This window comes from Pongo abelii, chromosome 12, assembly GCF_028885655.2.
Source record: "Pongo abelii isolate AG06213 chromosome 12, NHGRI_mPonAbe1-v2.0_pri, whole genome shotgun sequence".
Classification (NCBI taxonomy): Eukaryota; Metazoa; Chordata; class Mammalia; order Primates; family Hominidae; genus Pongo; species Pongo abelii.
The window spans coordinates 108,920,712-108,934,825 of record NC_071997.2 but is presented as its reverse complement, the minus strand read 5'-3'; the positions used below and the strand labels follow the sequence as shown (position 1 = coordinate 108,934,825).

The 14,114-nt window shown below is 38.3% G+C and overlaps 1 protein-coding gene and 1 pseudogene across 6 annotated transcripts in view; both read right to left on the bottom strand.

Moving 5' to 3' along the window:
• Window positions 1–14,114, bottom strand: part of ATAD2B (ATPase family AAA domain containing 2B) — a 233,208-nt gene that overhangs the window by 170,819 nt on the left and 48,275 nt on the right. For all 6 annotated transcript variants that reach the window (XR_008522477.2, XM_054548330.2, XM_054548331.2 and 3 more), the window contains exons 9-12: window positions 7,951–8,049; window positions 6,092–6,203; window positions 3,063–3,178; window positions 1,624–1,798 (exon numbers count right to left, since the gene is read on the bottom strand). Coding sequence is in view for 5 of the 6 variants with exons in the window: in XM_054548330.2 (XP_054404305.1) it covers window positions 1,624–1,798; window positions 3,063–3,178; window positions 6,092–6,203; window positions 7,951–8,049 (502 nt within the window). In the remaining variant the exon portion in view is untranslated. The remainder of the gene's footprint in view (window positions 1–1,623; window positions 1,799–3,062; window positions 3,179–6,091; window positions 6,204–7,950; window positions 8,050–14,114) is intronic.
• LOC129057737 (phosphoglycerate mutase 1-like) lies at window positions 8,062–14,113 on the bottom strand (annotated as a pseudogene).

Sequence of the window (14,114 nt, the reverse complement as noted above, 5' to 3'; positions counted from 1 at the left end):
TATTAATGAATTCTCTTGAAGCATTCAGACTGCATGTTTGACTCGCCATTAGACACTGGACACGTTCAAGGTAAAAATCTTACCTACTCCTTTTTCTAAATCCATTACCTAGCAGTTTTTGATACTATTAATAATTTTAAAATAGTATTGGGCCAGACACAGAGGCTCATGCCTATAATCCCAACACTTTGGGAGGCCAAGGCGGGAGGACAGCTGAAGGCCAGGACTTCAAGACCAGCCTAGGCAACACCTTGAGATCCTGTCTTTCCAAAAAGTTGAAAATTAGGCAAGTGTGGCAGTGCACACCTGTAGTTCTACCTAGAGAGGCCAAGGCCAGAAGATCACTTGAGCCCAGGAGTTTGAGGTTGCAGTGAACTATAATCACATCACTGCAATTCAGCCTGGGTGACAGAGCGTGACCCTTTCAAAAAAAAAAAAAAAAAATTGTGAAGTACTTTACCAATTACAAAGGACTTTCATACACACCATCTTAGTAATGGGTGCTCAAAGCTTGAAGTTATTTTTTATTTCATATGAATTTCCTCAGACATAATCAAATATATGCTGCATTGCCAAATATGAACAGCATCCTTCACTAACTCAAACAATCAAAAGTGAATTTATATTTGGACTGATTTTTAATTTTTTTTTTTTTTTTTTTTTTTTGAGAGACAGAGTCTCACTCTATTGCCCAGACTGTAGTACAGTGGTGTCATAATCGCTCACTGCAGCCTTGAACTCCGGGGCTCATGCAATCCATCTGCCTTGGCCTCTTAAAATATTGGGATTACAGGCGTGAGCCACTGTGCCCAGCTGGAATAATTCTTAAAACGTATAGGAAATAATATCTTTAAGGTTTTTGTTACAAATAAATAGTAGACATAGTCCACATGATATTTATTCACCCTGCTCTGCCTTTTAAAAGCATTCACTCATGTCTGAATTCTTCTAGTACCGTATTTACAGCTCATGAAAATAACACACTGCTTTGTGAGATTTCTTGCACAGATACTTAAGTTTTTATGCCTGTTGTAGTTCCCCAATGGATTATAATCTAGCAATATATGTGTTATATCCTGTGTTGTCTAAAGCACCTAACATGGTATTATATACCTCGCAGCCACCTCAAATGTTTTATGAGCCATCATAAATATTCAAAAGTACTAGTGAAACTGCCATTAAATACCTCTAAGGCATACAATCACAGATTACTAATCCTGAATATAACATATTGGATGGAAAATATGCTTCCTCATAAACAGTTTGTATTTGCAGATTAAATGTATTAAATATTCTAAAGAAAATATTCTCAGCAGGCAGATTGCTCGAGCCCAGGAGTTCGAGACCAGCCTGGCCAACGTGGTGAAATCCCACCTCTACAAAAAATACAAAAATCAGCCGGGCGTGGTGATGCACACCTGTAGTTCAGGCTACTGGGGCAAGGACTGATGCAGGAGAATTGCTAGAGCCCTGGATGTCAAGACTGTAGTGAGACGAGATCACGCTACTGCACTCACTCCAGCCTGGGTAACAGAGAGAGGCTCTGTCTCAAAAAAACAAAGAAAGAACAGAACAGAACAGAACAGAACAGAAAAGACTCCTGAATTAGATGATTTCTCTTACCTGATCAAAAAGAAGCCTAAGTTGCCTTTCAGATTCACCAACCCACTTGCTCAAACAATCTGCTCCTTTTCGCATAAAAAAAGCCACTTTTTTGTCTCCTTGGCTGCATTCATTAGCTAATGCTCTGGCAACCAAGGTTTTACCTGTGCCAGGAGGGCCATAAAACAAACAGCCCCTAGAAGATAAAAAAATCAAGAAGTGTGAATTATATTATCATCACTGCTGATAACCAATTTTAAAAAATGTCCCTCCCTTCCATATAATTTTGTATTGAAGTATAATTATTAGACATTGATAAAGCTTTTTCCACTATATAGACAAAAGTTTTACTTTGCTAAGTCCTTAAATCACCAAGGTTTGGCAGACAAGAAATAAAGTACAGAGTAATTTGGCAAGATATATAGAAATTTTAAATGTGTTTCCCAATGACCCAGAAATTTCACATCTTTAGAATAAATAATGTAGAAATACTCAAAAGGAATGATAAAGATAGATTTAAACGACTCTTCAGTAAGATTTTCCATATCCTTAAAAACATGAAAAATAAATTAGAACAAAATCTGAATAAAAAGTGCCTCCTTAAAGAAAACAGACATTTATCAGTTTAAATCTAACATCCTATATGTGTATCTTCAGAATATTCTTTTTTTTTTTTTTTTTTTGAGACGGAATCTCACTGTCACCCAGGTGCAATCTTGGCTCACTACAACCTCCGCTTCCTGGGTTCAAGTGATTCTCATGCCTCTCAGCCTCCTTAGTAGCTGGGATTACAGAGGCATAACACCACCCCTAGCTAATTTTTGTATTTTCAGTAGAGACGAGGTTTCACCATGTTGGCCAAGCTGGTCTCGAATTCCTGACCTCAGGTGATCCACCCACCTCGGCATCCCAAAGTACTGGGATTTACAGGCTTGAGCCACCGTGCCCAGCCAAAATATTCTATTCTGCCCCATCTTCTTTAACATAATTTCTCAGCCTTTTCCAATAGTTCCCCAGCTATCCACCTCACGATCAGGCACAATCTGTTCCTACAAATAAATTATCAAGCTCACTCTATTTCAAAAATACTCCATCATCAAGTCAAAGAAACACATCAATAAAACTGTACTTCCAAGAGTAAATAACATATAGCATCAAACTCGATGCACTGGGAGCCAAATTCAGAAAAACCCATCTGGGCAATCTGGTTGTGTATTTACGGCCCACAGAAAGAATCTTATCGAGTGCCTGACTTAAATCCTGAGATGTAAACTTCAAGAACATACTTAGTTCCATGGCCTCTGGACCCTAAACAATAACATTTCATTTCTAACTGTCATTGCTAGGACACATCAAATAAATATATATCAAATATTTATATTTATAGTAATTTACTCAATTAAATAACATTTGAGAAACTAACAGTAATAACAATAATAAACATCTATGACATTGCTTACCTTGGAGGCTGAATTTTAAACTTTTCAAAAATTTCTGGATATAGAAGTGGGAATACTACCATTTCCTTTAGTGCATGAATATGATGGCTCAATCCACCTATGCTATCAAACCGTACCTTGGAAAGAAGGGGAAAAATTTGATATAAAACAATTTTATATGTTTTATAGAATTTTTAAAATTTATAAAAGAGTCTTACGATTCAGAAATACATGGCTTTAGCAGAAGCTTTTAAACATAACTACAAATAAGTGTAGAAAAAAAAGGCCAACAATAAAATCCAAGTTTACATTTCAGTTCAGGCAAATTAAGCTACCATTATTTAATCTAGTAACTCAGAACCAGGATTAATCCCCAACCTAAAACTTTAATAGGTATCTATAGGAGATTTTTATATTATACTAACACATATAATTTTTATATTATACCAAGTTTTAATGGGCCTGGCACGGTGGCTCACACTTGTAATCCCAGCACTTTGGGAGCCCAAGGTGGGTGGATCACCTGAGCTCAGGAGTTCGAGACCAGCCTGACCAACATGGTGAAACACCATCTCTACTAAAAATACAAAAATTAGCTGGGCATGGTGGCGCACGCCTGTAATCCCAGCTACTTGGGAGGCTGAGGCAGAAGAATAGCTTGATCCTGGGAGGTGGAGGTTGCAGTGAGCCGAGATCGCACCATTGCACTACAGCCTGGGAAACAAGAGTGAAACTCCATCTCAAAAAAAAAAAAAAAGTTTAAATAGCTTTAAAAATATATAATTATTTTGTACATGTATTCTCAGAAGGGGGCAATATTGTCCTCACAGGGGCAAAAATTGGTTCAGGGGTAGGGCAAGAAAAAATCTTAGCTATTTACAATAGTTTGTAGACCTCCCAAGGTCAATGTTACCTGACAAAATCTTATTCTTTAATATTTAATTTCTCTAGTCAGAGAGAAATTTACTTTTTTTTTCTTTATGGGACAATGATGAAAAAATTATTTTAGAAACACTGATCTATCACAAGAAGCAGCAAAGATTGTTCTTCCCACCCATAATAGTTTAAATAGCTAGAAGGCTTTGTAACAAAAAAAGTGTACAGACAAAAAATGCTTTAAGAAAATTTTGCCCAAAGTGTTAACTGTGACTGCCTCTTCCCTGCTTCTTCATTCTGTTATGGTACTTGAAAATGTTTTACAATTAAAGTATTACTATGATAGAAAAAGTGAAAGTAAACTATTAACAGAAAAATAAAAACAAGTTAAATAACAGAAACATTTTAAGAGAAGCTAAATTTTCTTGTATTTGGTATCAAATTTTAAAGAAATAAGTGGCCTGGCACGGTGGCTCATGCCTGTAATCCTAGCATTTTCGGAGGCCGAGGCGGGCAGATCACCTGAGCTTGGGAGTTCAAGACCAGCTTGACCAACATGGAGAAATCCCGTCTCTACTAAAAAAAATACAAAATTAGCTGAGTGTGGTGGCGCATGCTTGTAACCCCAGCTACTCGGGAGTCTGAGGCAGGAGAATCGCTTGAACCCGGGAGGCAGAGGTTGCGGTAAACTGAGATCGCACCATTGTACTCCAGCCTGGGCAACAAGAGCGAAACTCCGTCTCAAAAACAAAAAAAAAAAAAAAAGAATTTAGTCTACTTTGGCAGAGACATCTAAAGTTTACTAGATTCATCTGTAAATGGACAGATGAAAATAAATGAAAGGAAAATAAAAATGAAGAAAAAAATTTTTAAAAGACAAAAAAGAAATTAACTAGATTCAAAAGAGTAAAGTGCTGGTAAGCCAAATAAGCAAAGATCATTAGGTAAGGTCTTCTGAGAAGATGCACTATTAGAAATGGGATTCTGCTCATGTGCAATAGTCTAATATTTTCTTAGGGTCCCATTAATAAAGTAAGATAAGCATTTTCCTCTATGACTTCAGATTAGAGATAGTTAAAATTTCATCTTCAAATATATATGTGATTCTATTTGATAACTTATTTTAAATCTCTCTTTGGAAATCACTTAAATTACGTTGTACAGAGAGATTTTTGGGAACAAAGAAAAAATGTATCAAATAAATTCTTGGTTATGCAGTAAGCTTATTCCAAAATATCCCCCAAAATAAGACACTACTAACAATGAGAAAGAATCTACCATGTCCTCCGAGTCTTGTGTCTGTTTTTGTGCTACATATCTTTCCCAGGTGTGATCGATCATCCATTTTTCCAAAGTGACCTCACAGCTCTTTATATTGATGACCCGTATTTGAATTTCTAGTCCAGGTATTTCTCCTTAATGCCAAACCTAAATAACCAATTACCTACAAGGTGCTTCCACTTGTAGTATACCTCAGATACCTAAACATGTATTAGTTAAATACAACTAATTAAATCATCTTCCTGCCTCAAACATTTACTCCTCTTCTTATGTTCCCTACTCAGAGAATCAAGCCATTCTCCATCCAGACCATCCATTATCTACCTAGTCACCTAAGCTAGAAACCTGGGTAATATTCTCAAGTTGCACCTTTCCCTCATTCCCCAAAAGCAACTAATTCACCAAATTCTGTCATTTCTGAATTCAATCCTCAATTCTTTCAAACCCATTTACTTCTTCAAAGTTACCCTAGTTTCTACCATGACCACAACTCCAGATTACTAGACTACAGCAACATCCAGTCTCCCTAATGCCAGCCTTGCTTCCCCCAAATTCATTAACTATATCATAGCCAGAGTGATCTACCCAAAATACAAAATCATGAAACTAGGCAATTTCAACAATAGCCTGTTGTTCATCATGGTTTATGAAGCCTTGCCCCTCATAACTTTCTCAGCCTCATTTCCTACCTGTTACATATTCTAGTAACACTGAAATGAAAATACCTGACTAAGCACCACTTGTGGCTAGGGTTCTTAGGTTTCAAAACATATACATCGAAACATTAACTCTGTCATATCCGAATTTTCTAGTTCTACTATGTGCTGCTTTAGAAACAAGAAAAAAACTTTTAAAAAAAAGAAAACTTCTAGAAAAATATTTACAAAACTTACTGATTTATCAATGTTCATTGGATCAACATCAGCCAAGCTTGCACCCACTTTCACTCGTTCTCGGAGAATACCGCTAGCTAAGTCCTCTGCTCTGAAGTTCATAGGCAAACATCTGAAATTTATAAAAGTGCAAGTAAAGTTGCATTAAAAGTTTCACATTTTTAATGTTAAAATAAGTTTACATTCTTTGATGTGTCTTCATCTTTCTCCTTTTTCTCATAACCCAGAAAATAATATCAAAGGATTTCATACTTTTACTCTACTTTTCTTACCTTCTTGTCAATGGCCAAAAATTAAGTTACTCACTAGATAAAACAAACAAGATCGTTAATCTATTTGCCCAAAGAGCCCAATCTATTCCATTTTAGGAAAATATCTTAACATAGCTGATTATCCCATGTTATACAACTATAAAATAAAAATAAACCTATATGTACTACAATATATGGGATTAAAATAAAATTAAGCTATTGATTGATTGATTGATTGATTGAGACAAGGTCTCACTCTGTTGCCCAGGATGGAATGCAGTGGTGCAATCACGGCTCACTACAGCCTCAACCTCCTGGGCTCAAGTGATCCTCCCACCTCAGCCTTCCAAATAGCTGGAACTACAGGCAGGCAACACTACACCTGGCTGATTTTTTATACAGACAAGGTCTTACTATGTTGCCTAGGCTGGTCTCAAATTCCTAGGTTCAGCCACCCAAAATGCTGGGATTATAGGCGTAAGCCAACAGCCCAACCTTTATTATAATATTTAAATCTATCATCAACTATTTCATGAATATGTCTACTCAGTTATACGATTGAAAAAATTGTCTTTCCATTTTTTTCAAAAAAAAAAACCAATTAGAGATCACATCTTGAACACTAAGCTTCATCTTTTGTGTAACTACCTTAAGAGAGATCTCTATACTACATTATTTAACACATTATTTAATATACTACATTATTTAATTTCTGTAAATTAATATAGTCAACTTCCTCTTTTAACCTTGGGTAAACACAAAACAATGACATTAACAGCCTCAAAAAAGTCTAGCATCTATAATGAATGTAACTTCATTGATATTTCTGAATCCTAATTTATAAAAATATATTATCAAAGTAGATTATCAGAATAGTTCGGATTACATAGGCATTAAACTCTTTTATTTAAACTTGGATTTTTCTCATTTTCTTTCCATCATTCACATGAGAAATTCTTTTTTAGTACACAATCTAACCAATCCAAACTTGTTTCCAAGACCTGCTAACTGAAAACTTGGTATTTCTACAATAAATAATAATTTGACACTTTATTTACTCCTCCACTGAAAATTCTCTGAGGTTTTAGTGAGCCCAACAGTGATCAGTTAGTTACCCTAGTTAGGCAAAGATCACCAGAGGCACTTGTTCAACTGACAACAAAAACAAAGTAATCTTTTCCAATAAAAATCCAAGGTCTCCTGAGATAATTCTATTAGAAACCATGTCTTAATCTGACTGCTATAATACTGTAATCGTTATAAGTACCTAAAATCAACCTCATTAAATGGATTTAGATTAGAAAGGAGGTACAGAGGACAAGACAGACACTGCCATATAGGTTGGCCTGTTTCCCTTAGCTCTCCTTACTTTCCCTCTCCACAAATTATTTTATCATAAGTACTTTCAGACTAAATAATTTTGGGGAAAGGTTAGATTTTTATTAAAAGAAAAGCTAAGTAGAAACCAAGCCAATGTCTTAATCTAGTCTAAAATATGTGCTGAATATCAATGTTAGCAAAGTGCTAGTATAGATAAGAAAATCACTCAAAAAAACACTTATTTTTCCTTTTTTCTACCATGGAAATAACACTACAAATTTTACTAACCTATTTCTTGCTCTTGCCATGCTCTTTGATTTCCTTCTTTCAAAGCGTTCCTCATCAGAAGAAGTTGTGTCACTACTATGAATGGCATGCTTCTTTCTCCTATTTAAAGAGAGTAAAATCCTTAAAACCATTATAATAGCAAACAACTTTTTAAAACACACTGTAATATCTACAATTAGCTCAGAGGAAATTCAATCAGCAAATATTTATTAAGATTTTTTACCCTCATACAGTTTACATGAAGTATAAAGGTAGCAAGTTCTGCAGAGAAAAAGAAAAAAAGAAAAAAAGGCCTGTAATCTCAGCACTTTGGGCAGTTAAGGTGGGCAGATCATGAGGTCAGGAGTTCGAGACCAGCCTGGCCAATATGGTGAAACCCCAGCTCTACTAAAAATATAAAAATTAGCCAGGCACAGGGTGGGCACCTGTAGTCTCAGCTACTCGGGAGGCTGAGGAAGGAGAATTGCTTGAACCTGGGAGGCGGAGGTTGCAGTGAGCTAAGATTGCGCCACTGCACTCCAACCTGGGTGACAAGAGTAAGACTCCTTCTCGAAAAAAAAAAAAAGGAGAATAGAAAGCCTAAAGTTTTTTTAAAAAGAATAATTCAGGAAGGGAGTCAGTAACCAACTTTTTTTTTTTTTTTTTTTTGAGACAGTGTCTCACTCTGTCACCCAGGCTGGAGTGCAGTGGCAAGGTCAGGGCTCACTACAGCCTCAACCTCCAGGGCTCAAGTGATCCTCCTGCCTCAAACCCCCAAGTAACTGGGACTAGAGGCACCCGCCACCACACTGGCTAGTTTTTGTACTTTTTGTAAAGAGGGGGTTTCACCATGTTGCCCAAGGTGGTCTCAAACTCCTGAGCTCAAGTGATCTACCCGCCTTGGCCTCCCAAAGTGCTGGGGTTACAGACATAAGCCACCGCACAGAGCCAGCAACCAATTTAAATTACATCCAAATTTAACGAATATCTGTCACTGTTTGATAAATAACATTAGAATCTCAGAAGAAAAAAAAAGTTTGTTTTTTTTTTTATCTTTCCCAAATAGCTCACAGTCCAGACATTTAAAGAACAAAGGAAAAATAATACACTGGTTTACAGAGGACAAGGGCTTTAACTGTCCACTTAAGATATTTCCATCCTGTTTGAACTTCTTATAAAATACATAAAATATTTTGAAGAAAAAAATAGTTTATAACCAGAACTACTATGGAGAGATTAGGTAATTTGCCAGGCTAAAGTCATCACAAAGGAAAAATAATACTTAATGAATGCCAGATTATTAGTATAACTCATGACATCTCTAAGATACCTAAAAAATACTATAATAAAACCACCACAAAATCGTGTGCTCACAAAGTGTTTAAACTAAGTTCATCATATCCAAATCAAATGCTTCAACCATTTCTTTTAAACTGTATATTCAGTTAGCAGTTCCACTAACCAGTAATTTGCAAAAAAAAAACCTCAAAAATCATCCTAAATCCCTTTTTGCCCACCACATAATCACTGCCATTGAGTCCTAGCCACACTCCCTGTAAATATCCCTTATATCATCTTTTTCTCCACTCCTACCTAGGTTTCACTTACCACCTGCCTAGCCATTTAACCACCCTCAGTTCTGCTTTACTAAAAAAAAAACATTTGCCATGATCTTACCTTGGATCTTGTTACCGCGTGAACTGCTCTCCACCTCTGCAATTTTAAAATTTAATGGCCTACTTTTTGAACATAACCTCCTAACATACCAACTTTCAACTCATCAAGGCCTACTATACGTGAGCACCCACTGACTCAGAGTCAACTCCCTTCGTGGCTTAATTTTCTGTCAAGCCTCACAGGAAAAGCTATTACTTCAGTTTTTAATCTTTCTACCTGACTCTGTCTCCTTTTTCTTCCATTACACTTGCTAAATTCCAACCCTGTACCAATCCAAGTAATAAAAGTAGAACGCTGAACACACTAATGAAAATCCACACAACCATACAAGCTGGAATCATTGTCAGTAATTTACTTCAAGCACAAATAGCCTTCAAAGATGTCCCAAAATCTGTGCATCAGTACTCCACTCCAATGCCCACATGTCCCATTAGCAACCCAGATTTTCTCAACTTCTCCTTAAGATCCTTAACCCACCTCCTACTCCTTCTCTACTAATCGGAATCTTTTCATTACCTTCTGCATCCATTTCTTGTGAGGGAAGAGGGAATTGTTTTTGGGGTTTTTTTTTTCTTCTTTTTTTTGAGACAGAATCTCGCACTGTCGCCCAGGCTAGAGTGCAATGGCGTGATCTCGGCTCACTGCAACCACTGTCTCCCGGGTTCACGCGATTCTCCTGACTCAACTTCCCAAGTAGCTGGGATTACAGGTGCACACCAACACGCCCAGCTAATTTTTGTATTTTTAGTAGAGACAGGGTTTCACTATGTTGGCCAGACTGGTCTCGAATTCCTGACCTCATGACTCGCACATCTCAGCCTCCCAAACTGCTGGGATTACAGGCGTGAGCCACCATGCCCAGCCTGTTTCTGTTTTTATTTATTTATTTTTTTAGATAGAAGGTCTCACTCTGTCAACCCAGACTGGAGTGAAGTGGCATGATCATAGCTAACAGCAGGAAGCCAACAGCTTCCACAGCTTTACACACAGTCTCTTCATCCCCCAGGAACTGCATGCACCTGATGGTGGTCTTCAAGTTCTTGTCGAATTCATAGACAATGGGAATACTAGTCGGCAGGTTCAGCTCCATGACAGTCTCTTCAGAGAGACCCTCCAAATGTTTCACAATGCCCCAGGGGCTGTTGCCATGCACTTCAATCAGTATCCATTTCCCCTCTTTTAACAGGTGAACTATTTCTTCATTCCAAAATGGCAGAGCTCTGGCTTTGAGAGTCCTTCAGACTCTCACAGGAGGGTAGCTGATCCTCTGTGAGGTCTGCATACCTGCGATCCTTACTAATGTTGCTGTAGAAAGGATGGTCAGGCTCCATCGGAAGTGGTGGAACATCATAGGAGAGCCTCCAGATCTTCACCTGGGCCTCACCATGCTTTGCAGCAGTTTCTGCTTTACTGAGACCAGTCAGACCCCCATAGTGCTGCTCACTGAGGCACCAAGTCTTCACTACAGGCAACCACATCTGGTCAATGGCATCTAGCACTGTCCAGAGGGTCCAGATTGCTCTCTTCTGCACTGAGGTGAAGCAGATGTCAAACTCATAGCCAGCCATCTCACAGTGCCTGCCTGCCACTCTTCATCTCCTCATGGCCTGCCGGGCTCACATTGGCATTGTACCAGTCACTGAAGCAGTTCTCCAGGTTCCAGGTGCTCTCACTGGGCCAGATCAGCACCAGTTTGTAGGTGGCCATGGCAGCGGGCTGGGGAGGCCCTGCATCAATTTTTGATACTTCACAACTCTTCAGAAAGATAGTTGCAAAAATTAACTACTTATTCTTTGCAATTTTAATATTTATCCTCTCCTCTACTTCTTTCTCCCCAACAGGAAAGCTCCCAAGTTTATGTGTGTATTGGGCCTATAACATATAGAAATGTAATAAATTTGCCAATAACAGCACAGAAGGAAGTTGGTGGGAGAAAAGTTGTATTGGTCTAAGAAAATGACTTCAGACAGTAAACTGAATGCATAAAAAATAAAGAGAACCAAAAATGGTAAATCAATTTAAAAGTTAATATAACAATACCTATAACATATACAGTCATCCCTTAGTATCTACAGGGGAATGATTCCAGGACCCTTGCGAATACCAAAATCCAAGTATGCTTAAGTCCCTTACATAAAAATGGTATAGTGTTTGCACATTGCATATGGCCTACACACATCCTCCCATACACTTTTTTTGAAAATTTATCAAAGACAACATAAGAGTTACCTCCTGTATACTTTAAATCATCTCTAAATTAATTATAATACCTAATACAACACATATGCTATATAAATAGTCATCAAGCTGTATTTTTTGTTGTTGTATTGTTGGGGTTTTTTCTCAAATATTTTTGAGGTGTGGTTGGTTGCATTCACAGATGCAGAACCTGTAGCTCAAGAAGACCAACTGTACTTGCTAATGTTTCTTCTCGTAGCTTCAGTAAAAGCCATTAAATCATATAAAGTAATAATTCCAACAATGTATTGTTAGATCTGTAACATTTTTAGGTGTGATACAAATAACAATAATACAACAAAAAGAGTGGTATACATAATTTCCCAGTAAATAACTGAAAAGCCAAAATCCTAGTTGGGGCTGGGCATGGTGGCTCATGCCTGTAATCCCAGCACTTTGGGAGGCTGAGGCAGGCAGATCACTTGAGGTCAGGAGTTCGAGACCAGCCTGGCCAACATGGTGAAACCCAGTATCTACTAAAAATACAAAAATTAGCCAGGCATGGTGGTGTATGCCTGTAATCCCAGCTAGTGGGGAGGCTGAGCCAGGAGAATTGCTTCAACCAAGGAGGCGGAAGTTGCAGTCAGCCGAGATCGCATCACTGCACTCCAGCCTTGGCAACGAGGGAAGGCTCCGTCTCAAAAAAAAAAGAGCTTAAAAGCCAAAGAGTATACAAAACTAACTCAAACCATACACAAAAATTAAGTAAATCAAAGACCTAAACATAAGAACTAAAACTATAAACTATTAGAGGAAACCATAGGAACAAATCTTCATGACCTCTGAGTTGGCAATGGATTCTTAGATATAACAGTAAAAGCATCAGCACAAAATAAAAAACAAGTAACTTGAACTTCATAAAAATTAAAAGCTTGGCTGGGCACAGTAGCTCATGCCTGTAATCCCAGCACTTTGGGATCACTTGAGCCCAGGAGTTCAAGACCAGCCTGGGCAACGTGGCAAAACCCTATCGCTACAAACAATATAAAAATTAGCTGAAAACGGTGGCGTGTGCCTGTAGTCCCAGCTACTCGGGAGGCTGAGGTGGGAGGATTGTTTGAGTCCAGGAGGCTGAGGCTGCAATGAGCCATGATCATGGCACGCCTGGGTGACAGAGCAAGACCCTGTCTCAAAAAAAAAAAATAAATAAACTTTTAAAAGTAGAAACCTTCCTTTGTTTCTACTTTCTTCTACATGAAAAAGAAAGGATAATTAGGGCCGGGTGCGGTGGCTCACGACTGTAATCCCAGCACTTTGGGAGGCCAAGGCGGGTGGATTAGGAGGTCAGGAGATCGAGACCATCCCAGCTAACACGGTGAAATCCCGTCTCTACTAAAAATACAAAAAATTAGCCAGGTGTGGTGGCAAATGCCTGTACTCCCAGCTACTCGGAAGGCTGAGGCAGGAGAATGGCGTGAACCCAGGAGGCGGAGCTTGCAGTGACCCAAGATTGCCCCACTGCACTCCAGCCTGGGTGACAGAGCACGATTCCGTCTCAAAAAAAAAAAAAAAAAAGAAAGGATAATTAGGAGGAAAAAGTATCAAAGATTAACTTGAATGAATGCTTCAAATGAAACCAATATGGGTCATTTAGATTCAACTCTGCTAAGAGACCAAAGAGCTGTGTAGCTTTAGGGAATAAAAAATAAACTTTTAAAAGTAGAAACTGGTCGGGCACCATGACTCACACCTGTAATCCCAACACTTTGAGAGGCCGAGGCAGGGGGGTCATAAGGTCAGGAGTTTGAGACCATCCTGGCCAACATGGTGAAATTCTATCTCTACTAAAAATATGAAAATTAGCTGGGCATGGTGGCGCACACCTGTAATCCCAGCTACTCGGGAGGCTGAGACAGGAGAATTGCTTGAACCCAGGAGAAAAGGTTGCAGTGAGCCGAGACTGCGCCACTGCACTCCAGCCTCCAGCCTGGGGGACAAAGCGAGACTCCGTCTCAAAAAAAAAAGTAAAAACCTTCCTTTGTATCTACATGTAAAAGAAAGAATAATTCGGGGAAAAATATCAAAGATTAACTCGAATCAGTGCTTCAAATGAAAGCAATATGGGTCACTTAGATTCAACTCTGCTAAGAGACCAAAGAGCTGTGTAGCTTTAGTGAATGTAACTGTTAAAACAACAAATATTCCAGGCAAACTGAATCAGGAAGATAATAGTAGCATGTAGGATGACAACTGTTAGTCACTAATTAAAGAAAGAAAGACACAATTAGTCTCTCATTGACAAATGCAAATGTTTCCTTTCAAAAACAAAC